Source organism: Salmo salar, chromosome ssa15, assembly GCF_905237065.1.
Source record: "Salmo salar chromosome ssa15, Ssal_v3.1, whole genome shotgun sequence".
Classification (NCBI taxonomy): domain Eukaryota; kingdom Metazoa; phylum Chordata; class Actinopteri; order Salmoniformes; family Salmonidae; genus Salmo; species Salmo salar.
Window position 1 is genome coordinate 53,820,684 of NC_059456.1, and position 25,220 is coordinate 53,845,903.

General features: G+C 43.6%; 1 protein-coding gene across 5 annotated transcripts in view; it reads left to right on the plus strand.

Annotated features, from left to right (window-relative positions):
• The first annotated feature begins 4,654 nt into the window (after window positions 1–4,654).
• Window positions 4,655–25,220, plus strand: part of LOC106571563 (MAX gene-associated protein-like) — a 42,927-nt gene continuing 22,361 nt past the window's right edge. The window contains exons 1-9 of one of the 5 annotated variants that reach the window (XM_045695867.1): window positions 4,655–4,817; window positions 6,669–7,993; window positions 18,779–19,571; window positions 19,736–19,814; window positions 21,885–22,470; window positions 22,680–22,905; window positions 22,971–23,199; window positions 23,378–23,559; window positions 23,815–23,976. In XM_045695867.1, the coding sequence (XP_045551823.1) occupies window positions 6,744–7,993; window positions 18,779–19,571; window positions 19,736–19,814; window positions 21,885–22,470; window positions 22,680–22,905; window positions 22,971–23,199; window positions 23,378–23,559; window positions 23,815–23,976 (3,507 nt within the window). In that variant the 5' untranslated portion in view covers window positions 4,655–4,817; window positions 6,669–6,743. Of the gene's footprint in view, window positions 4,818–4,859; window positions 5,167–5,192; window positions 7,994–18,778; window positions 19,572–19,735; window positions 19,815–21,884; window positions 22,471–22,679; window positions 22,906–22,970; window positions 23,200–23,377; window positions 23,560–23,814; window positions 23,977–25,220 lie in introns of those variants that run through there. The other 4 variants (XM_014144753.2, XM_045695866.1, XM_014144752.2 and 1 more) reach the window with 4 other exon arrangements.

Here is a 25,220-nt window from a genome sequence, read left to right on the forward strand (position 1 = left end):
ATCGGACCACCATCTAATTGGCATCCACATAACTCTTACAGAATGTCCACGTGGGCGGGGATATTGGAAATTTAATCAAAGCCTACTGGATGACAATCCGTTCTTAACCAAGACAAAATAATTTATAACTGACTTTTCCTGCATAACACTGCAGATCCCCTTATTGTATGGGACAGCTTCAAATGTGCCTTCAGAGGCCATGCAATTCACTACTCATCTTTAAAACATAAACAATTTAGGTCAAAATAGATTAGACTAACAAAGGAAATGGAGGAACTACCATTACAAGAGGATGGCAATAAAAACTGTGCTATAGAGGCACAGAATAAGTGAAGAGGAAAAACATAAAAATGCTACCAAAAATAATTTACAGAAATTGGTTACAAATGATGGAGTCATCCATGATTCACTGATTGATATCTTGAAATAAGAAGCAAAATAAGTTAAGCATATGTTCTCTTTTCAGTTTCCTCCATCTTCAGTGAATGATATTAACTGTAAGGACTTAATAATAGCGTAAAAGTGTACAGAAGGATTTGAGTGAAGGCCAAATTGCAGAGGAGGAACTTATTGATGCTATTCAATCTTTTCAGTCTGGAAAAACTCCAGGGCTTGATGGCATACCAGTAGAGTTATACCAAATATTTTTTTGATGTACTAAACAATCCACTATTAGGATGTTTTAACTACTCCTATACAAATGGTAGACTATCAGATACCAAATAAGAAGATCTGATTTCACTATTACTGAAACAGGAACCCAGTGGCAAGTATAAAGATCCAGTCCACTTAAAAAACTGGAGGCCCCTTACACTTCAATGTTGTGATGCAAAATATCCTGTGAAAATGCATAGCACATAGAATTAAAAAGGTTTTACCAGATATTATTCATCCTGATGAGACAGGTTTTTCACATGGATGATACATTGGAGATAATATAAGACAATTACTTGAAACAATAGAACACTATGAAACATTAAAGAAAACAGGCGTGGTCTTCATAGCAGATTTTGAAAAGGCCTTTGATAAAGTACAACTAGAATGTATATATAAATGCCTGGACTATTTTAATTTTGGTGAATCTCTTATACAATGGGTTGAAGTTATGTTTAGCAATCCCAGTAATGTTTACTTCTCAGAAAGTATTGACTGTCCAGAGGAGTTAAACAAGTTTGTACACTGTCTCCATATCTATTTGTTATGGCCATTGAAATGTTAGCTATTAAAATCAGATCCAACAATAACATCAAGGGGTTAGTAATCCAAGACTTAAAAATAAAAGTGTCAAGGTATGGCAATGTTTTCTCTTAAATCCTCAATCTGGATCCCTTCACAATCTCAATGGAGATCTAGATAATTACTCAAGCCTCTCTGGACTAAAACCTAATTAAGTGTAGCATATAACATATTAGATCATTAAAATACACTTTTACATTTATATTACCCTGTAGTTTACCAATAAAATGGTCTGATGATGAAGTAGACATGCACTACAGGCCAAAAGGTTTGGAACATCAACTCATTCAAGGGTTTTTTCTTTATTTGTACTATTTTCTACATTGCAGAATAATAGTGAAGACATCACAACTATTAAATAACACATATGGAATCATGTAGTAACCAAAAAAGTGTTAAACAAATCCACATTTATTTTATATTTGAGATTCTTCAAATAACCACCCTTTGCTTTGATGACAGCTTTGCACACTCTTGGCATTCTCTCAACCAGCTTCATGAGGTAGTTACCTGGAATGCATTTCAATTAACAGGTGTGCCTTGTTAAAAGTTAATTTGTGGAATTTCTTTCCTTCTTAATGCGTTTGAGCCAATCAGTGTTGTAACAAGGTAGGGGTAAAAGACCAAGTCCATATTATGGCAAGAACAGCTGAAATAAGCAAAGAGAAACAACATTTACATTTTAGTCATTTAGCAGACGCTCTTATCCAGAGCAACTTGCAGTAGAGTGCATACATTTTTACATACTGGACCCCCGTGGGAATCGAACCCACAACCCTGGCGTTGCAAGTGCCATGCTCTACAAACTGAGCTACAGTGGGACGCTACTTTTGGGAGGCGCATAGCGATATGGTACAGAGCTCAATTTGGCCTCTGTGTCCTTCCATAAACTGCGAAATTGCGTCACACCCTCAATACAGAGTCTATTACTACACTTTCAGATCAAGCATAAATGGGCTTTTACGGAAATGCCCAAGAACAGAAAGCCTACCGACACACGAAATGATATAACGAGTAACTATTGGTATTCGGAACATTTGCAAAATATCCCACAATAATCCTAAAAGTGTTTGCTAACTATTTGTTTTATTAGGATAACGGGATGTAAATGATTTGCAGCAGCATTTTGTCTGTAAGTCCATGCGAGGTGTTCTAGACAAAATAAAACTGTTGTTGCGGCCCTCACACACAGCTTGTCGAAGACGGCAATAGGCTGCAATACTCAGCTGGCCCTGGAGTCCTGTATCTGGTCTCCTTGTAGTTCACCCCTCCCTCCCACTGTGGTGGGCTGAGTCAGCAGTCATGTTGTTGATGTTATTCAAGTGCGAAAAATTTGAACAATGGCGCATATAATAGTAGTCTATACAGGCAATTTACAGTTGTCCATTTATGGTATGCAGTAAGTGAGAAATTGAACACGGCCTACTGATATAAAAATACTAGGCCCACGTGCTATTGCTGTTCACAACCAGACACCATAATGTGACATAGAGAATGATAGAGATTTCATCTTTATATATGTTTAACACATATGACTGGGAAAAATACATTTGAACGGCACTCCAACTGGTATTAACTAGTGGGAAATGTTTCTATTATCTTTGAGCTCTGACTTTTCCCATATGGTGAGCTCTGACTTCACCTACTAACGAAATTACTTCCATAACAGCATTTTCGGCAGTTACATGCAACTACAATTTAAAAAAAAAGCAATCTATTCATAATGATTTTCAACACTATAAGTGGTTTACAAGCCTGATAGCTATACTTTTAGTTTGTTGACACAACTTGTTGGCAATTAGCCAACGAGTTCAAAGCACGTGAATATATCCAACTGGTATTTACAAGTTCACAACTGGTAAATTCCCACCTCCCACTTGGAGCGCAAGAATGATAGACTAGTTTACCACCAGTCGGAGGGCCGTTAAAATAGATTTTCCCCAGTCGTATGTGGTAAACAGAGAATGAAAGCGATATCTTTATATATGTTCCATTATGGTGTTTGTTAGCACACGGGCAGCACCATTGAGTGCATCTCCATTTTGAAGTAGTTTTTCCTTCTACTACTTCCATGAGTTGGCAAATAAACTGAAAGGGTGCATATTGCCAACTAGAGTGTGTAGTTTGAACAGGTATGATGCCAAAGATGGCGATTTACTGACACCTACAGTTATGGAATGTTTGCTCAATGGTTTAATTCATTGGCTGATCCCTCCTGATGACCCAGATGGAATCATGTGATCCTTCCCCAATAGGAAGTCCCACCCAGTTGACTACTTTAAAATGGAGAAGACCTCAATGTCTATGCCAAAATAGGTTTTATCCATCTAGAGCACTCTATCTAACTCTATGGCGGCAAATTCCCCCTTTGTTATGAACTCGGCAAAAGTTACAATTTTAGGCTATAATTGTTGCTAACAGTTTGGCTGGTTTATAATGTAACATTTTGCACTCTGAGCTTTTATATTTCTCAACAGTAGCCTGGATGGTCAATATTGACTTTTAAGAATCATTTTTAAAGTGTATAATTTATTTCACACACAGCCTACTGTAACATTGTATTAGGCTACATGTCTTACTTTCTGACTACAATGTAACAACTTGCACACTTTGACATAGGGAAATTATAGGTAGGGCTATAATGTAACAACTTGCACACTTTGACATAGGGAAATTATAGGTAGGGCTATAAGCTCCTGTCCCAGAGGATAAATAAGCTCCTATTATTCAGTGTATTGATGGCATCTGGTTTATGGTAAGGCCTTGCATATTATGCCTAGTAAATATCTAACTTTTCACAACCTTTATTTAACTAGGCAAATCAGTTAAGAACAAATTCTTATTTATAATGACAGCCTAAGGACAGTGGGTTAACTGCCTTGTTCAGGGGCAGAATGCGACATGTTTACCTTGTCAGCTCGGGGATGCGATCTAGCAACCTTTACGTTACTGGCCCAACACTCAAACCACTAGGTTACCTACCAGCCGCCCCATTAATTCTGTTGACAGACAAACAGACCGTCAGCAGACAGACTGACATAAGACAGACAGACTCTCGTCAGACAGACATTCAGAAACATATTATACAGACAGACAGGTAGACCTAAGACAAACCGACTATCGTCATACAGACCAAATATGAGACAGACAGGCAAACAGATGTCCAACAGACACACACACAGCAGTAATATAGGCGAAATATTTCTTTTTCCCCAATGAAGGTGTTCAAAACCGAGCTGCTGCGCGTTTTTTATCTCGCATTATCAGGTGGACTAAAGATTGAGTCGGTAGTCTTTCATGCCTTTGTGTGGCCGTTGCACCTTAGAAACAGCCCGCTAAACCTCTGGAGGGAGCCTGCAAAACACATACAAACCGAACCCAAGTGGTGTGTGTGTGTGTGTGTGCTGTCATGGTGACTCTTACGTCACCCCGAGCACGGATGTGTGTGTGTGCCTCCGTGGAGTGAGCATTTAAATATAATAGATATTCGAAAGGAGTGAGAGGTAGCCAAGAAGTGGAAGGACATGCACACGATTTGAAGAGAGTCACAACACTGTCCGATTCCTACACGATTCACAAAGGTAGAGTCAATTTGTGTATTTGTTGGTTGTTGCACAGACTTGTCCGAGGCCACGAATGGGGCTCGAGGTGGCAGATATCCACGGGATGGACTCCCGCTTTCCCTCGCGCTGGCGTGGTAAATCACGCGCCATTGCGGGTTGATGTTGTGCACGCGCCTTGGTCGACTGTGTGCACGGTCCGATGCTACGTTGCGTGGCTTCGGCGGCCTCCCATTTGTGAATTAATGTGCATACTCGAAGATTATTTCGAGGCGTTTTGTTTCGATGACCGCAGGCAACAGTTGGAGTTTGCGCTGTAATAGTTGCTCTCCAAACAGCGCAACACACACTAACGTTACGGTTGTGAAAGGTAGGCGTCAGTGAAGGGGCAACTTTTTAACTTGCTGGCTAAATACATGGAGGCCTACAACGTGGCTTGGTGAGGACAGGACGAAGGGTGGTGTCAAACTACTTTTAAGGGCTACTCGACTGGCCTGTGTTTTTTAAAGAAATAGTTCATTTAAAGCTCATGGAAAACAATGGTTTGTTTGATAAGTGAGAAGAAATATGATTTGGAATAACCATATTTTATTAACAAACATTAGTGATACAGCCTCCAGTATCCTACGCACATCTATACCTGAACGGACCATTTGCATTGTTTCTGAACTGAAATTGACAAGGACACTCCAGTAGGAAATGTAATTAATGGCATTTTAGCCAATAGCCTACATTTTGATTAATCAAAATGTGAATTTGAATTGTCCTTTTGGCTAGGTTACTAGCAGGGTTGGGTTTGTTACTTTCTAAATGTAATCCGTTGGTAGCTAGTTACCTATCCAAAACTGTAATCTGTAATTTTTGGATTACCCAATCTCAGTAATGTAATCTGATTACTTTCACATTGGAAAAAGGCATTAGAAGACAAAAAGGATCCATCAAATGCATTTGGTGTGTCGTCATAGTGGTCTCTGACATGTGGTCAGACTCTTTAAACGTGTGCCTTTTTTCAATGCTGAATTGAATGTCATTGAGAAAACAAAGGTGTCAGTGTATTGGCAAAATCCTTTCTGAATTTAAAAGTAATCCAAGAAGTAATCTAGTTTTTCAAAAGTATCTGTAATCTGATTACCAACAAAAATATTGTAATGTAACTGGATAATTTTTTTGTAATCAGATTGCATGTAACAGGTTACTCCCCAACCCTGATTACCAGTGCATACAATTATTAAACATTTAGCCTAATAATTTTTATATTGTTTTGTAACTATTTTGTAACTATTTTGTAGACTGATGTAGGCTTAGCCTGTAGGCTTAGCCTGTAGGCTAGTAGACTAATTCATCAATTTAGATTCTCACCAGAGGGTCTTGCATTAATTGTGCAGGTGAGTGGCTAGTCTCTGGTTTAGGAGCTGACGGAGCAAGTTACCAAATGAAGAGGGCATAGTGAGCAAATTCTCCCGCTACACTTGAAGGACACATTGCATGAATACAATGCCCTTGTTCAATCAAATTCCCAAACACTAGAAGCTGATAAACAACAGGAAATGCATGTAAAGTGTGTTGTAAGCCAAATTAGTCTAATCTTTTCGGATAGGCCTACAGTTTTTGGATAACCCTACACTTCTTCACTCTATAGCAGACAGTGGATATGACATGTCCGTCACAAATATGAAAACAATGCATTTTTTTTTATTCAATCTCATCATGTTCCAGCACATTATTTCTTACATACAATTTGGACAGCTAAATGTTATTTTTTGATGCCATAATAATTCATGTAGACATCCTGACATGTTAGTTAGTTCTCTATTATCTGGTCACTGACATGAGCCATTATTCTAACATAACAACATATTTGGATTCTTCCAGGATGTCAACTGAAAATAACCATAGTTCAACTTTATGTGCTTTAAACGAAAATAAGAATATAATACAACATTTACTATGGAGGACCCTACTGTAATGGAGGAGTGGGTAGAGGACTTGGCTATTACCACATCAATTTCATCTGACAGCGTCACCAGTAAGCCAAACCTGGCCAACAAGGATGGGGTGGAGGACCAATCTGTAACCATGACAGGCAAGGATGCGAGCTTAACCAGCGTAACCATGGCTTCATCCACCGATGCCATAACAAACACTGAAGTCAACCTAGCTATGGCATCATCCACACAGAGTGAAGCTAACTTAGGCATAGCTTTATCCACTGACGCCATTACAAACAAAGAAGCGAGTAGAACTATAGCCTTACCCATGTATAGTAAGGCAAACACTGATGCTAAGGCAGCCATCCCACCCATAGCATCAGCATCTCCATCATCAGCTGCCACCATGACAAACAGTGATGCCAAACTAGCCCTCCCCTCACCATTTTCATCACCCGCTGCCAATGGCCCAGCCCCCGGAGGCCTGCAGCCCGAGGAGGGAGGCCCCTCAGCGGTGAGGTCATGTGGCGGTGTGGGGGTCACTCTGGAGAACAGCAATGTCTGGAAGGAGTTCCATCGCTGTGGAACCGAGATGATCCTGACGAAGCAGGGCCAGCGCATGTTCCCCTACTGCCGCTACCACCTGACGGGTCTGGAACCAACACGCCGTTATGCTCTAGTCCTGTCAATCACCCCCATCGACACATACCGCCATCGCTGGAACCTGGAGTGGGAACCCAGTGGTCCTGGAGAACCACACACCCAGGCCTCAAGCAGAGTCTTCCCCCACCAGGACTCGTCAGCCCTGGGGAAGGTCTGGATGGCCAGCCTGGTCTCCTTCTATAAACTCAAACTCACTAACCACTGCCTGGACCAGGAGGGGCATGTGATGTTGCACTCCATGCACCGCTACAGGCCCAGTTTACACGTGATCCCCATCGCAGAGGGAGAAGACCTTGGCTTTGACCCTAAACTGCTCTACCTCCAGCTCTTCAGTCCGAAGGTCATGACCTTCACGTTCCCGCAGACAGAGTTCTATGCTGTGACGTCATACCAGAACACCATGATCACCCAGCTGAAGATAGACTATAATCCCTTTGCTAAGGGCTTCAGGGAGGACAGCGGCAGCCGGCGCCTCACCAAGCCCAGGCCAGAGCAGTCTCAGGCGGGGAAGGAAGATACCTGCTCCCCTGGTCTGAGCTCCGCTAGGCCCGATGGTCGTGAGGGGACTGAGCAGATTGTGACTGTGAGTGGCGTGGCTGATCTCAGGTTAGTGAATCTTTTTGTTATCACGTTGTACTGTAATTCAGCTGTTCCATTTCAGTCGGTCAAGTCGGTACGACACAGCAATGGGGAGTTCGCGCACTAGCGCCCTCTACTGAAGAACATTAGAATCCCATCTGACAAGGCCAGTGAACACCATGCTTCACCGGAAGCCTCGCCATCCACAAGTTATTCTTATGGCTGTTTAGCCTCGGTAACTGGTTGTAAGTAAGATGACTAGCACGAACGAGTCAACTAAGGCTTTTAAGCTGGGTTGGAATTCACAACCTTGCCCACAGTCATGAGGTTTCACCATGTCTTGGAATGATATTCATAAGTGTTGTCGTGTATGTCTCAGCTGGGTGCATGCTCTGGCTGCCCTGGATCGAACCAACTCGTGCGACCAAATCAAACTTTATTTGTCACATGCGCCAAATACAACAAGTGTAGACCTTCCCGTAAAATGCTTACTTACAAGCCCTTAACCAACAGAGCAGTTCAAGAAGAGTTAAGAACATATTTACCAAATAAACTAAAGTAAAAAGTCATAAAAAAGTAATACAATAAAATAACAATAACAAGGCTATAAACAGGGGGTACAAGTACTAAGTCAGTGTGCGGGGGTATAGGTTAGTTGAGGTAATTTGTACATGTCGGTAGGGGTGAAGTGACTATGCATAGATAATAAACAGAGAGTAGCAGCAGTGTACAAAGCAAATAGGGGGGTGTCAATGTAAATAGTCCGGTGAGTGCTACGGGGCGATAATCCTTTAGGCAGGTTACTTTCGCTTCCTTGGGCACAGGGACTATGGTGGTCTGCTTGAAACATGTAGATATTACAGACTCGGTCAGGGAGAGGTTGAAAATGTCAGTGAAGACACTTGCCAGTTGGTCCGCCTATGCTTCGAGTACACGTCCTGCTAATCCATCTGGTTCCACGGTTTTGTGAATGTTGATCTGTTTAAAGGTCTTGCTCACATCGGCTACTGAGAGCATTATCACACAGTCATCTAGAAAAGCTGGTGCTCTCGTGCATGCTTCAGTGTTGCTTGCTTCGAAGTCAGCATAAAAGGCATTTAGCTTGTCTGGTAGGCTCGTGTCACTGGGCAGCTCGTGTCTGGGTTTCCCATTGTAGTCCGTAATAGTTTAAGTGCTGCCACATCTGACGAGCGTCAGAGCCGGTGTAGTAGGATTCAATCTTAATCCTGTATTGATGCTTTGCTTGATTGATGGTTCGTCTGAGGGCATAAGGGGAATTTTTACAAGTGTCCGGATTAGTGTCCCACTCCTTGAAAGCGGCAGCTCTAGCATTTAGCTCGATGCGGATGTTTCCTGTAATCCATGGCTTCTGGTAGAGATATGTACGTACGGTTACTGTGGGGACGACGTTGTCGATGCACTTATTGATGAAGACGATGACTGAGGTGGTATACTCCCCGATGCCGTTGGATGAACCCCGGAACATATTCCAGTCTGTGCTAGCCCACAGACCACTGTCGCTGGCTGTGTACAGGCTCTCAAGAGAATACCCTTCCTTAGAAGGCTTAGTAGAATTGTAGTTGACTTTCCTCCCCTGGGTGCCTGTATCTCGGTGGAGTCTGAGTTGCAGGATACGAGTGTGGATCTGGGCTCTTGGTCGGATCACGTGGAGCCATCATCCCAGCATGGCGATATACACTGAGTATACCTAACATTAGGAACACCTTCCTAATATTTTTGCCCTCAGAACAGCCTCAATTCACAGCATGGACTCTACAAGGTGTCAAACGTTCCACAGGGATATTGGCCCATGTTGACTCCAATGCTTCCCACAGTTGTGTCAAGTTGGATGGATGTCCTTTGGGTGGTGGACCATTCTCACGGGAAACTGCTGAGCGTGAAAAACCTGTCAGCGTTGCAGTTCTTGACACAATCTGTTGTTACTGGCACCTACTATCATACCCCATTCAAAGGCACTTAAATATTTTGTCTTGCCCATTCACCCTCTGAATGGCACACCTACACAATCCATGTCTCAATGGTTTCAAGGCTTGAAAATCCTTCTTTAACCTGTCTCCTCCCTTCATCTACACTGATTGAAGTGGATTTAACAAGTGACATCAATAAGGGATAATAGCTTTCACATGGTCAGTCTATGTCATGGAAAGAGCAGTTGTTCTTAATGTTTTGTATAATCAAAGCGAGCTGATCTCTCGGTCTCCTTCGGTGTTACACAGGACTCACATTCGGGTGACGACATGGTGTCTCTGGACAGTTTTCCAGATTTCTTTCTGAGATCGAGATGGAGGGCTTGGCTTCGGGGCAGCAGGACAATCCCTGGCTTCTAGTGCGCTGTTTATTGATCTATGCCGTCGAGCAGCTGCGCGCTTGTCAGTGGAGTGGGGGCGCAGCTTGACAAGGTGTACCTTCTCTTACGGCAGTGGTCACTATCTGGTAGATCGCGATTGACTGGTCGATCTCCAAGGCATTCCTAGCCATTAGCCAAACATTTCTGTAAAAAGCTCAATGATAAAGGTGTGCGGTCCTATTATTATTCAATATTTTAGTCTCACGCTGTTGGCGGTAGGAGCACACGATTTCAGCTACCCTGATTTCAGCTAACTGTTCCCATTTTCAACCATTTTGTGTGTCTGAAGGTACAAACTCTGCCTTCCCGGCGGGCCCAGAGAGCAGCAGCCCCTGCGCACCTAGCGAGATGAGAGAATTTTGCTGTGACAACAATACCCCCAAGTGGCATGGCCAACCCAGAGTGGACTGGGCTTCAGGCAAATGTCGGCACTTAAACGCATTGTTTCTACACCAAGTTCCACAGTCTTCACAGGTGTCAAGAGTGTTGTGTCCTCTACGTGAGCTTACAGTCAAGACACTCAGTTCTCGAAAGTGGTGGAAATAATAACCAAATTCTCCCAGTCCACCTTCAGATAGCACTTTACGGGAGACTCACTGTCTGTGTCGACCAATGATGCGCATGCGCAGTGTCGCCCTGGATTATGCAAACAGTGACGTTGGGGTAAAGGCTACAATTCGTTGTGCGTCCCCCATGTTTTTACGACATCATTACATCGACTGTTCCGGAGGCCTCAGCGCCCGTTTTGAGAGAGCAGATTTCTTCCCTTCTCCAGAACAAGGCAATATGAGTGGTTCCTATGTCAGAGGCCCAGTATTGTTGGTACAGACGGTATTTCCTGGTTCCAAAACGGGACGGGACTTTGTATCCCATTTTTAGACCTGTGTGCCCTGAACAAGCACCTCAGGGTCTACAAATACAGAATGCTCACAAACAGCTGGTTGTTACAGTCAGTGCGCCAGGGCGATTGGTTCACCTCCATCGACCTGAAGAATGCCTCCGTTAATGTGGCCATATATCCCCCTCACAGAAAGTTCCCAAGGTTCCATTTCGAGGCTGTAGCCTATGAGTTTCGGGCTTTCCATCTGGCCTTGCACTTTCACCAAAGTTGTGGAGGTGGGTTTGGCACGTATGTGGTGTCTGGGGTTCAGGATATTGGACTACTTGGATGATTGGCTAGTGGTAGCAGAGTCGAGGGAGCAGGTGGTGTTACACACCCATGCTGGTTTCCCATTGTCAGTCTCTGGGTTTCATAGTGAGTCAAGAGAACAGCTGTTTCACTCCATTTCAGCGCATTCCGTTTCTGGGTCTCGAGTTCCACTCGGTCGAGATTCGTGCGTTCATGTCCCCGCAGAGGGAGGCTGGTTTCTGGATTTGCTTGGCTCAATTTCATTTTGGTCACACAGTGCGTTTTTGCCAGTGCCTGCGCCTTTTAGGGATAATGGCTTCTATGATAGCTGTGGTTCCCCTCTGGCTGTTGCTGATGCGACCTTTCCAGCCGTGGGTGCACTGAAAAAAAATGGTGCTTTGAATTTACTTAATTTAAATGTATACTTTGGTTCCACATGAATGAAACATGTTAGATAAACACCATTCTTTTCTTTTTCAGTTTACTTATTTTCTTTTTGTCCAGCAAATATAATTTGTTAAAGTAAAAATGCATTGTAATGGAATAGAATCAATCTAACATGATTTGGTATAGCTAATTTTATTTGAGTTAAATGTGTAGCTTCAAATGGATTTGATCATGTTCCCTAAACCTGATCACTACTTAATAATTAACATTCTTTTATCGGTGATATTACTCATAATTATGTAGATCTTTGCCCATAATTTATATTATGGACAAGGTTCTACATAATTATTAATGTAAGCACAAGATGAAATGCTGCTATTTTCTACCTTAGTGTTTTTATTCTCACAAATGAATAGAGAAATATGCTAAAGGTGTACATGCTAAAGATGTGTAACAAAGGAGCAAAAGACCATTTGCATCAGTGACAAAGAAGGCAAAAGGCATGTTTAAAAAATTACTGTATTACTTTGGAATGACAAATGTCCATTTACTGACATTCAGTGTTCAATGAATTGCACAGGTCTAAATCACAGTAATGTAGGATATAGATATATATATCTATATCTATATCTATATCTCTGTATAAAAAAGGAGTTGTCCTAACAATGATTGGTCACACTCTCTAATGCATTTTGTTACAAAATGAGGCAGTTATTTTTCATAAGGAGTAACAGACAAAGAATGAGGTAGGTATGTGTACATATTGGTGCATGTTAATTCTATTGACTAAAAGTCACTACAAAGTGAAACTGAACTTTTTCCATAAGCAGCAAAGAAAATGAAGGGCATCTACTCAAAACACTGTACAAAATCACGATAGCGCCATCTTTGGACATGCTCATTCTGTTTTGAGTTTTTGTGAGCAATCTAACAAGTTCAACATAAGTCAAACATACAATGTGAAACACACCACAAAACGGCTCACTGAAACAGCCTGTTTTTTAAATGCAACAGTTTTGTTAGAAGGTTTTCCACATTCAGTTCCATAAAAACCTTCTGAAAGACTTGTAGCGGAGCTCAGTTTTGTAACTGAGGTTCATGGCATACATGAGGCCGAACAGCATTGCAACAGCAAATTCTGCGTTGGCCAGATTCTGCAGCACTTTGACGCCTTCAAGGATAATCCCAGTGTCCTCTGATTCCTCACTCACATGGTCTTTGATAATGTAGATCCCCACAGTAGTGTCCTCAATGGCTGCCTTGGTGGACTCTTCATCCATGCCCTTAACAAGACAAAGGCAAAACTGGTCAGTCATACAAAATGAATCATTCATCAATGAAGTGTTTATAGTTAGGGACTCTAGATTGCAAAAAGTATAGCTTATGAAGCACAAGAGCATGATACAGACAGAAATAAATCAAGAATGGAGTCCTTTTAAGTGTCAACTAAATCAAGAACTGCTGGCAATATTTGAAACCCGCATTTTACAAGGCTCTGCTATCCAGGGGGCCCCCGCTCTGGGGAGTGGAGTCTGCACCCCTGGGTGGTCTCCCAGATATGGGAAAAGTTGGGCAGGGTCGATGTAGATCTTTTACACATTGTGAGAATGCACATTGTTGGCTGTTGTTTTCGATATGGGACCTGAGTGCTCCATTAGGAACTGATGCTCTCGCGAACCAGTGGGGACCCTTCTTTATGCATTTTCCCCTGTGGACCTCCAGCGTGGGCTGAATCAGGGTGCGATGGGAGGGCTTGTCGTTGATCCTTGTGGCTTGTTGTTGGATGACCTTGGTTTGCAGAGATCATTCATTTAGGTCCAGTCTGATGGCAAGTGGTTTGTTTACCTCTGAACGTTATTTCTACAATACAGTAGGCAAGGGCACCCTCCACAAGAAGGTTGTATGGTTACAAGTGGTGGGCATTCGAGCATTGTTGCCAAAATATAAGGATTGTTCCTTTTCAGAGCTCTCTGGTGGACAGTCTTGCTTTTTGAGCAAGGCTGTTCATTCTTCACCCTTAAGGTGTATATGGCAGCTATTTCAGCGTGTGATGTGGGAAGTGAGCTGTGCGTTTTTTAAAAGGTGTGCACCGTCTCAGGCTGGAGGGTTTACGCATGGTTAGTTTCAATGTCTCTGCATGTTGTCCATACTGTAGGGCTATCTTCTTGGTCTTTGCCATGTAACAGAGTTCTATCAGTAGCCTTGTTTGTATTATCCCTATGTTAGCCTTCTGTCCTCCACACACACACACACACACACACACACACACACACACACACATTCTTAGCCTATTTCGCCCATTTAGGGTTTGGATGTGTTGTGTGAGCCCTCTTTAAATCAATGTAGTGTGTGGATCCAAAAGTCCTGTCCTACAAGTCGCCCTGCTCGTGGCTTTGGCCTCGGCTAAACACATTGGACCTCTCTAAGGGTTATCCGTTCACCCCTCCTGTATGAATTTCACCCTTGGCGACTCTAAGGTCTCTTTGCGTCCTAATGCGGCCTTCGCCCCTAAGGTCATGACTAGGGTTGCACATTTTGGGGTATATTCAGAGGTGGGAATTAACGGGAATATATGGGAATTAACGGGAATATATGGGAATTAACGGGAAGATATGGGAATTAATGAAAATATATGCAAATGAATATTAATACCATTTAAATGTAGATGTTTTTTTGCATTGGATATATTTACCATATCATATGGAGACAAACAAACCTTTTACCTTACCATAAGTAGACATAATTGCAAATGATGAAATCCTTCCAATAGAAAAAAATGTAGTTACGAATTGAACTTTAATGAAATTAGTTGACTATTCACATGGAATGATTTCAGTGAACAACAAAAGAAAAGGAATATTGAATGATACCCAATGATCCATTGCATCTCCCAAAAACGTTTTCAACATACATCTGTAAAATGATAGTCTACAAACTAAAGCTTTGGTTGTCTTCCTCTCAGGCTTCCATGTCTTCTCCCTGGACCTCCTCAATGTCCACCTCTTGAACATCAGACTCTGAGGCCTCATCTTCACTGTCACTTTCCAACCTTGTTGAGGATGGCTCGAATTTGCCCGGATGGCCAGCAGTATTTCAACCCTTGTATTGGTCAGCCTGTTGTGTGGTGTGTGTGTGTGTGTGTGTGTGTTCCCAAACATGGACCAGTTGTGCTCTGAGGTGGCTGATGTTGGTGGGATTTGGAGGATGATGGAGGCAACAGGGGAAAGAGCCTCAGATCCACAAAGTCCCTTCCACCAGGTGGCTGATGAGATATGTTGGCACGACTGCCATATTACATCTCCATCCCAAAGCCCTTGCTTGGAAGTGTACTTCGCCAGACTGCCAAGAACCTTTCCCTCATCCAGGCCAAGGTGACGAGACACAGTAGTGATTACACCATAGGCCTTGTTGATCTCTGAACCAGACAGGATGCTCTTGCCAGCATACTTGGGGTCCAACATGTACGCTGCGGCATGTATGAGCTTCAGACAGAAGTCTTCACGCTTTTTGATGTATTTCAGAACTGCAGTTTCCTCTGCTTGGAGCAACAGTGAAGTGGGCAGAGCAGTACGGATTTCTTCTCTTACATCTGCAAGCAGAGTCTGAACATCAGACAGGATGCCATGGCTACTGCTATCGGTTTCAGGCTGCTTACCACTCTCTCCCAAAATACAGTGGGGGAAAAAAGTATTTGATCCCCTGCTGATTTTGTACGTTTGCCCACTTACAAAGAAATGATCAGTCTATAATTTTAATGGTAGGTTTATATGAACAGTGAGAGACAGAATAACAACAAAAAAATCCAGAAAAACGCATGTCAAAAAAGTATTTGTCCCCTCTGCAAAACATGACTTAGTACTTGGTGGCAAAACCCTTGTTGGCAATCAGAGGTCAGACGTTTCTTGTAGTTAGCCACCAGGTTTGCACACATCTCAGGAGGGATTTTGTCCCACTCCTCTTTGCAGATCTTCTCCAAGTCATTAAGGTTTCGAGGCTGACGTTTGGCAACTCGAACCTTCAGCTCCCTCCACAGATTTTCTATGGGATTAAGGTCTGGAGACTGGCTAGGCCACTCCAGGACCTTAATGTGCTTCTTCTTGAGCTACTCCTTTGTTGCATTGGCCGTCGTATGTTTTGGGTCATTGTCATGCTGGAATACCCATCCACGACCCATTTTCAATGCCCTGGCTGAGGGAAGGAGGTTCTCACCCAAGATTTGACAGTACATGGCGGTGTCAAACGATGTGGTGAAGTTGTCCTGTCCCCTTAGCAGAAAAACACCCCCAAAGCATAATGTTTCCACCTCCATGTTTGACGGTGGAGATGGTGTTCTTGGGGTCATAGGCAGCATTCCTCCTCCTCCAAACACGGCGAGTTGAGTTGATGCCAAAGAGCTCCATTTTGGTCTCATCTGACCACAACACTTTCACCAGTTGTCCTCTGAATCATTCAGATATTCATTGGCAAACTTCAGACGGGCATGTATATGTATTCTTGAGCAGGGGGACCTTCCGGGTGCTGCAGGATTTCAGTCCTTCACGGCGTAGTGTGTTACCAATTGTTTTCTCTGTGACTATGGTCCCAGCTGCCTTGAGATCATTGAAAAGATCCTCCCGTGTAGTTCTGGGCTGATTCCTCACCATTCTCATGATCATTGCAACCCCACGAGGTGAGATCTTGCATGGAGCCCCAGGCCGAAGGATATTGACAGTTCTTTTGTGTTTCTTCCATTTGCGAATAATCACACCAAATGTTGTCACCTTCTCACCAAGATGCTTGGCGATGGTCTTGTAGCCCATTCCAGCCTTGTGTAGGTCTACAATCTTGTCCCTGACATCCTTGGAGAGTGCTTTGGTCTTGGCCATGGTGGAGAGTTTGGAATCTGATTGATTGATTGCTTCTGTGGACAGGTGTCTTTTTTACAGGTAACAAGCTGCGGTTAGGAGCGCTCCCTTTAAGAGTGTGCTCCTAATCTCAGCTCGTTACCTGTATAAAAGACACCTGGGAGCCATACATCATTCTGATTGAGAGGGGGTCAAATACTTATTTCCCTCATAAAAATGCAAATCAATTTATAACATTTTTGACATGTGTTTTTCTGGATATTTTTGTTGTTATTCTGTCTCTCACTGTTCAAATAAACCTACCATTATAATTATAGACTGATCCTTTCTTTATCAGTGGGCAAGCATACAAAATCAGCAGGGGATCAAATACTTTTTCCCCCCACTGTACATCATCCAGGAGGATCCTCTTAATGGGGCTGTCCATATCGGCAGACTGTGATATGGCCATTTCTTGGAGAGACTCCTTCCCCTCCAGGAGACTGTCAAACATGATGACACCACCCCAATGGGTGTTGCTGGGCAGCTTCAATGTGGCGCTCTTATTCTTCTCACTTTGCTTGGTGAGGTAGATTGCTGCTATAACTTGATAATCCTTCACATATCTAACCATTTCCTTGGCTCTCTTGTAGAGTGTATCCATTGTTTTCAATGCCATGATGTCCTTGAGGAGCAGATTTAATGCATGAGCAGCACAGCCAATGGGTGTGATGTGAGGGTAGGACTCCTCCACTTTAGACCAAGCAGCCTTCATGTTTGCAGCATTGTCTGTCACCAGTGTGAATACCTTCTGAATACCTCAGACTACTATTTACTAGTTAACAAAAAAGCATGTATGTCATATAAAATATATTCACCTCACCCAGTATTGCAATCAAAACTTACCAGAAAGCATGTAGTCCTTGGCTCAGACAGTGTAGTAGTGTGGGTTCAATAGCATCTCATTAGCGTGCAAGATCTTGAGAATCAGCTGTACATGTGATGGAAGAATGCACTGTGCATGCAGAGGGTTGCAATTCCATTGAATTGGGGATAGTTTAACCAAAATATGCCACAAGACCTAGAATTGCCTTATGTGTATCCCACATAATGAATTTAAGCTAAATGAATTTAAACAAAATTCCCCAATATTTACAAATAAGTTTCCGCCGCTTTGCAACCATTGTCATGACTATCCTACAGGTCTCTAGCTTACATTCCCTGTGTCTTTGAGCGGACCAGGGGTGTCCGTTTGTGTGACCAACTTTTTGTCTGGTTTGCAAATCTTGCTCGTGGTAGAGTGCTTTCCAAGCAGCATCTTTCCCACTGGATTGTGGAGGCAATTTCTCTGGCATATGACAGCAAAAGGCAGGAATTACCTAATGATCTATGTGCTCACTCCACCAGGGGTCTGGCTGCATCTTGGGCATTGTTTTAAAGGGTTGCCTGTGCTGTGTCGAGTTGGCATCACCACACACTTTTTTTGTGAAGTTTTATCGCTTGGATGTCACTGCCCACAGTGTGCTTATGGCTAGGCCAGGAGAAGGTCATTAGGCAGCGCGCAGATTGCGCAGTACCTGGGACCGCAGGTTTTCCTGTCAGGTTGGTGGTCTGCCATGGGCCATTTTATTTGGTGTCTGCTGGGGTTCGCTTGGGGTGTGATTTCATGTCCCCGTAGCTGTGTTGTACCGAGTTGACCGACTAAAAGGAAACATAAAGTTATGACTATAACTACAGTTCCCTGAAGGAGGAAAATGAGGTACAACACCTGTTTGGCCCGCTCTGCCCAGTTCTGGGCTCGGTGAAGAGCGGTACTGAATTTAAGAAATGAATCCGTGCATGGGGTTTATCACCTGTGGAAGGTGGGGCTTCCGGTGAGGCACTGTGTTCATTGGCCTTGTCAGATGGGATTCTAATGTTCTTCAGTAGAGGGAACTAGCACGCGAACTCCCCACAGCTGTGTTGTACCTCGTTTTCCTCCTTTAGGGAACAGTAGTTATAGTAATAACTGTATGTTTTCCTTGATGTGTGTTCACTGAATGTTATTCATTTTGACATACATTTTTGATACACCGATCCAATTGTATTTATTTGTTCATATTTAGACCAAATCGCTCATTGTGTTGTAGCATGAAGAAAGATTATCTCTCTACTATTCACCCTGTGGAGGCTGAAGTCTCAGGAAAGCTGAGGAGAGTTGCCCCTGGTACAGCCCCTCCAGCAGACTCCAATGCCAGCCAGACTGATGTGTCTGCCAGTGAGGAGGGGATAGATCTTGACGATAGTGATGGTGACCACGTCTTCCACAGACGGTACCTCCAAGCCCAGCTAGCCCTGCCTTCAGGAGCCTCCAGGCCTGGGGAGAGACAGGGGGCTGGGGAGGAGAGACAAGGTGGGGCTGGGACGGACCCCTTCATACAGGCCAGCCTGACTGCTAACCCTCATAATGCTACACAGTATGCTGTGTTACACACCAACAGCTGTTCAAAGCCTTCAGAACCTTCCACTGTAGAACCAATGAAGTCTGAGGTTCCGTCCTCAAAGAAGGTTACGTTTGTAGAACCCACCATGACCTCGCCCATTTTGGTTCCCGAACCTCAAGAGGGCAAGGCTGCCAGCTTAACCCCTAAAACATCCAAATTACAGAAGATCGCTCCCAAACCTTTCCCCCCTACCCCCTCACCTGCAACCCCCACCGCCTCACCCTTTGCCATCCCAAAGCCATGGAAGAAGGGGCGGAAATCAGGGGGCAATCGTTGGGGCAATGCAGGAAGAGTCACTAAGGGGACTAATGTGGCGATGGCGGCTGTCACGTTAACAAGCAGCCCGGTAACTGTCGCTATGCAGCCGCAACTGGACGACGTGGAGGGTCTACTTTTTGTGTCCTTTACTTCCAAGGTAAAACACAACACTCGTGCTCTGAGAGTTATGGGGGGAAAAAAGAGTTTCAGACAACTGTTCATTTAGATCCCCTGAGTCGAAAATATAAGTGGGAAACTTTGTGTATATTTGCTGAAGGTGCAGATGGTATTGAACATGTAATCTCTTCCTCTGTGTCACAGGAAGCTCTTGGTGTCCGTGTGGAGGATATGCCACCCAGTAACACGTCACCAGTCATGCAGGAACACCCAGAGAGAACTGGTGAGGCTGCAAAGAAGTTCTGTTCTACTGTACACACTCTGAAAGGGGCTTGTCATTCTCTAGCAGCGTATTTGGCAACAAGACGCCTGGAGACACACAAAATAGAACATCAACGCCAACTGTCTTTTTCACTGATTGCCATTCACAATGCAGTATGATATGGGATGTCAACACAAGACTTACTTGCTTTCACTGGGTTATTATTCATTCTCATTTGAGTACAGCCACTATTAGCAGGCCCAGGGATTTTGTCATAGTTGCCAACAAGGGAACGTATTAATAGACATAACATTTCTCAATTAGGGAATAATACTAACGCCTAGCCAAGTAGTAAATGAATTACACTTGAAAGTAGGGCTGGGCGATATAGCCAAAATATCATATATGGTGTTTTTCAAATGTTGGACAGTATTTGACGGTATTTTATGTTTTTGATTAATAAAAGTTCTACATGTGCTTTATGACTAGTACGTGACCCTACGGTGGCCACACATACATTCTAAATGATTTCAATGGGTCTTTCTCCATTCTGATTGTTTTATACTGTTCAACTTCAACCTAAAATCATTTCCTGCATTTCCTGCACTCATTTGAGATCATTTCCACACTGCCACGATATGGGCAAAAATACTAGGCCTTATTTTTAACCAAATGTTGCAATTGCGATTTAGATCAAAACACTTGGGTGAACTTTTGGAATCATGGAAAATAGAATGTTTATTCTAATTCTATATTTAAAATATAAATAATAGTGGGCATGTTGAATACAGTGTTTGACATGACAACGAATGAAAATGCCATGGACGAGTTACTGTGACAGGGTCGGAACCAAAGTGATGTTCAGTGTTTCCTAGGGGACCCTATAATCTTTGGCTACATTAAATCTTTATTCATGTAGCCAACATATTCATGCTTCGCCTATTCCTCTTTGATTTAGAAGATACTGTTGCACAAACAACATGCCTCCACCAGCACTGGTATCAGGCTGTATTAGCTAGCTACGTTTGCTCTGACTCAGTTCTTTTATTAGCTAGTTAGCTAGCCAGCTATCTAGCGATTAGAATTAGTGGCTAACACGATTTAGCTTAACTTGCTAAGAAAAAACAAACTAGCTCAAATCAAATGTTATTAGTCACATGCGCCCGAATACAACAGGTGTAGACCTTACAGTGAAATGCTTACTTACAAGCCCCTAACCAACAGTGCAGTTTCAGAAAATACGGATAAGAATAATAAATAAAAGTAACATGTAAACAAAGAGGAACAGTAAAAAATCATAATGTAAACAGGGGGGTGCCGGTACAGAGTCAATGTGTGGGGGCACTGGTTAGTTGAGGTAGTATGTACATGTAGGTAGAGTTAATTAAAGTGACTATGCATAGATAACAACAGAGATTGGCTGTGGTGTGGAGGGGGGGGGGGACAATGCAAATAGTCTGGTTAGCCATTTGACTAGATGTCCAGGAGTCTTATGGCTTGGGGGTAGAAGCTGTTTAGAAGCCTCTGTTTGAGATGTAAGAAACAGAAGCTAATATTGTAGTTATAGAACGCTTGTGGATTTATATTAAAATCAAAGTGGAAACAACATTGTTGTCATCAACATTGTTGCATGTGCTGCATTGACCATGCGGACTGATCGAAAGTATCTCCCTCCACAGCTATTACTGTGGTAGAATGGGGGAGTGTTAATGGCTGAGGTTATTGTTTGGTCCAATAACAACCCCCAAGCCCCAACCTCGTCAGTGCTTGCAGATCTGAAGGGACTGGATAGTTGCAATATACTTAGTCTCCAAACCCTAAAGAGGTAGTGGCTAGGCGAAGGGTCTAGTTGTTGATTTAGAATTGGGCCTGTATCTCTTCTCTAATGGCCTTGTCTCCTCCAAACACTAAGGGGGTAGAGGCTAGGTGAAGGGTCTAGTTGTTGATTTAGAATTGGGCCTGTATCTCTTCTCTAATGGCCTTGTCTCCTCCAAACACTAAGGGGGTAGAGGCTAGGTGAAGGGTCTAGTTGTTGATTTGAAATCGGGCCCATGTCTCTCTCTCTAATGACCTTGTCGCCTCTCTGTGCAGATGGAAGCAGGTCCTTTGTCTCCAGGACAGGGAAGACCAGTGACCTGACCAAAATCAAGGGCTGGAGGGACAAGTTCATCAGGACCAGAGTGTCCTCTCAGAACCACAACCCCAACCGCTCTGCCTTCTGCAGCGACATGCTCGACCAGTACCTGGAGAGAGAGGCCCAGCGAATCAGAGCCTGCACCGACGTCTTCTCCCACAACCCCCTGGGCTCCGTGGCCTATCAGCTACCTGTGACCAGCACCAGCTACGTGCGGACCCAGGACAGCATTTTGAAGATGCGCCACCCTCCGCCTCAGCCACCTGCCTTCTGTAGACCCTGCCCCCTCTCCCGGAAACCTCTTCTGTACTCTGCTCTAAAGAAGCCCCCTCCACCTATCACCGACCACGTGACCCCTCCTAAAGCAGCCAAGCCCAAACCAAAACATGCACCACCACAAGGCAAACAGCACCATATAACACCAGCGCAGGGCAGAGGCAGATTCGCCTCTGTACTACGGCCCGTTCAGGTCTCCAACAGTAACAAAACAACTGCTGCTGAAGCTACAGCTGAGGTGAAAGTCACCAGCCCTAATGCACAAAGGTAAGGGCATGCTACTACAGACACGTTATACCCATGCCAAGTCATACAGTATAGACATCTATATATATTTTATGATGAATATGAACTGAGTCTGACATTTTTCATGTGCTGTAGATATTTGTGTTTGGGATTGAGCATGTCTCCTTTTTTTTTTTTACCCTACAATGGACAATAAAGCTTTTTATTATACATTATCCTTGTATCAATAGGTCACTTCCAGGTAAGGGCGCAGTGAGGAGGGACACCAGCCCAGGAGGAAGCCTCTCCAGCGGGTTGAGTGGCCTTTCTAAGAACCAGCTCAGACTGCTTGGCCTCTCTAAGATCCAGCTGAAAATGATGGAGATGGAGGATGCCACCTTCTACCAGGGACGCGACAGAACACACATCACTACTGAGAGGGTGGAGACGGCCCTGATGGCCCTGCTCACTGCACAGGTAGGTCTGACACACACAAACACACATACACACCGTCTGATGGTCTCTCTGTCTGTACCCTTCAGGGTCTTCCTAAGATTAGAGCCCCCAAGGCCAGCCCAGTGGACGGTCCAGAGTGTGGTTCTGACTTCTGCAGGCTGGGGTGTGTGTGTTCCAGCCTGGCCCGGGTGTCCAGGGGTCCACTCCACTGCTACAGGCCAGACTGTATGTTGGGCTGCACCTGCTTCAAATGCAAGATTACCAAACAGACCACAGCAGCAGATAATCACCAGAACCAGATGCTTCCTGTTTACAGTAAGTTTAAATCCAGGGTGACTGGATTTGGGGACTTGTGAGAGGGCGCCAAAGGCAAATGACTGTCTCAGAATGTACAACAATGTTGCATTCTATTCTCTTATTGACCAAATGAATGAAACATTGCACATCAACTTGAACAAGCTAATGAACGTTTCCTCCTTCTCTCCCTGTCCAGCTATGTCTAAGGTGGACCATGAGGTCCAGCCCAATCAAGGCATCCGCATCTTTACCCTGTGGGACCTCACCTCAGGGGTGGACCCCGAGCCCCTCTTCATCCCCAAAACTGCTGCCAACATACCCATCAAGCCTCTAACCAGGATCTACCACCTTGATTACATCCCTCGTCTCACCCCTAAGGTAAATGCCACTGTCACAGTATGCTCACAAATGGCACCCTTTTCCCTTTATAGTGCACTACTTTTGACCAAAGCCATATGGGCCCTGAACAAAAGTAGTGCACTATATAGGAAACAGGGTAAAATTTGGGATACAGCCAATAGTGTCAAACTACCACCCTGAAAAGTCACAGGACTGGAGCAAATGGTGAAAATGTTGATTTCAGAAAAGATGTATATGAAAAAGATATGACGGATTGTATGTGTCTGTCTGCAGCTGCGAGAGGAGGACAAGGACCCAGTCCACAAGTACGTTGAGAGTGTGATGACGTGTGCCCGCGTCAGAGAGTTCAACACCAAACCCCCTCCCCAGATGCTGCCGCCACAGGTGCACCTATTCAACGACAGTAACGGTTTCATCATCCCCAGCAGCGGAAAGGTAAGTCTGAACACGCATGCACACACTAAATAGTTATTGTCGGAATAGATGCGTCAACTTTTTATAGACCGTTTAACCCACTAAGGTCGACGTCTTCGCCCCCCCCACGGAAATCGAATTAGCATAATAAAACAATCCCCATAAAAATCTGTCAGTTTAAACTATAGATATCTTGTTTTCTTTGCATTGGATGTGTCTTAATCCACTGCATTCGCCTATGTCACACTTCTGCATCTGCAGTGAAAGGTGACAGAGCTAGAGCAGTGTTTATCAGGCCATGAGATATCCCGAAAATCGGTCTTCGAAACAAAAATCTTCTGTTGCGTTTGAAGGATTTGGCCTACAAACTATTATGACCCCTCTACGGAAAGATGAGACTCTCGTGAACACGATGGTGTTCTCCGTTTTGCTCCACACGTGTCTTGGGACTCGTCTGAAGTTGGTACAGCCGATCTGCCAACTTCTGTCTGTAGCGTCCGAACAGTTTGGCCTATACACTAATATGACCTCTCTGTGGAAAAGTGAGACTCTCACGAACATGTACAAGTTTTGCACGAGGACGCCCACAGGCCTCACAACACTCGTCTGAAGTAGAGGTCGGCCGATTATGATTTTTCAACGCCGATACCGATTATTGGAGGACCAAAGACCCGATACCGATTAATCGGCCGATTCTTAATTTTTTTAAATGTTTTATTTATTTGTAATAATGACAATTACAACAATACTGAATGAACACTTATTTTAACTTAATATAATACATCAATAAAATCAATTTAGCCTCAAATAAATAATGAAACATGTTCAATTTGGTTTAAATAATGCAAAACAAGGAGAAGAAAGAGAATTGTTGGAGAAGAAAGTAAAAGTGCAATATGTGCCATGTAAGAAAGCTAACGTTTAAGTTCCTTGCTCAGAACATGGGAACATATGAAAGCTGGTGGTTCCTTTTAACATGAGTCTTCAATATTCCCAGGTAAGAAGTTTTAGGTTGTAGTTATTATAGGAATTATAGGACTATTTCTCTCTATACGATTTGTATTTCATATACCTTTGACTATTGGATGTTCTTATAGGCACTTTAGTATTGCCAGTGTAACAGTATAGCTTCCGTCCCTCTCCTCGCTCCTACCTGGGCTCGAACCAGGAACACATTGACAACAGCCACCCTCGAAGCAGCGTTACCCATGCAGAGCAAGGGGAACAACTACTCCAAGTCTCAGAGCGAGTGACGTTTGAAACGC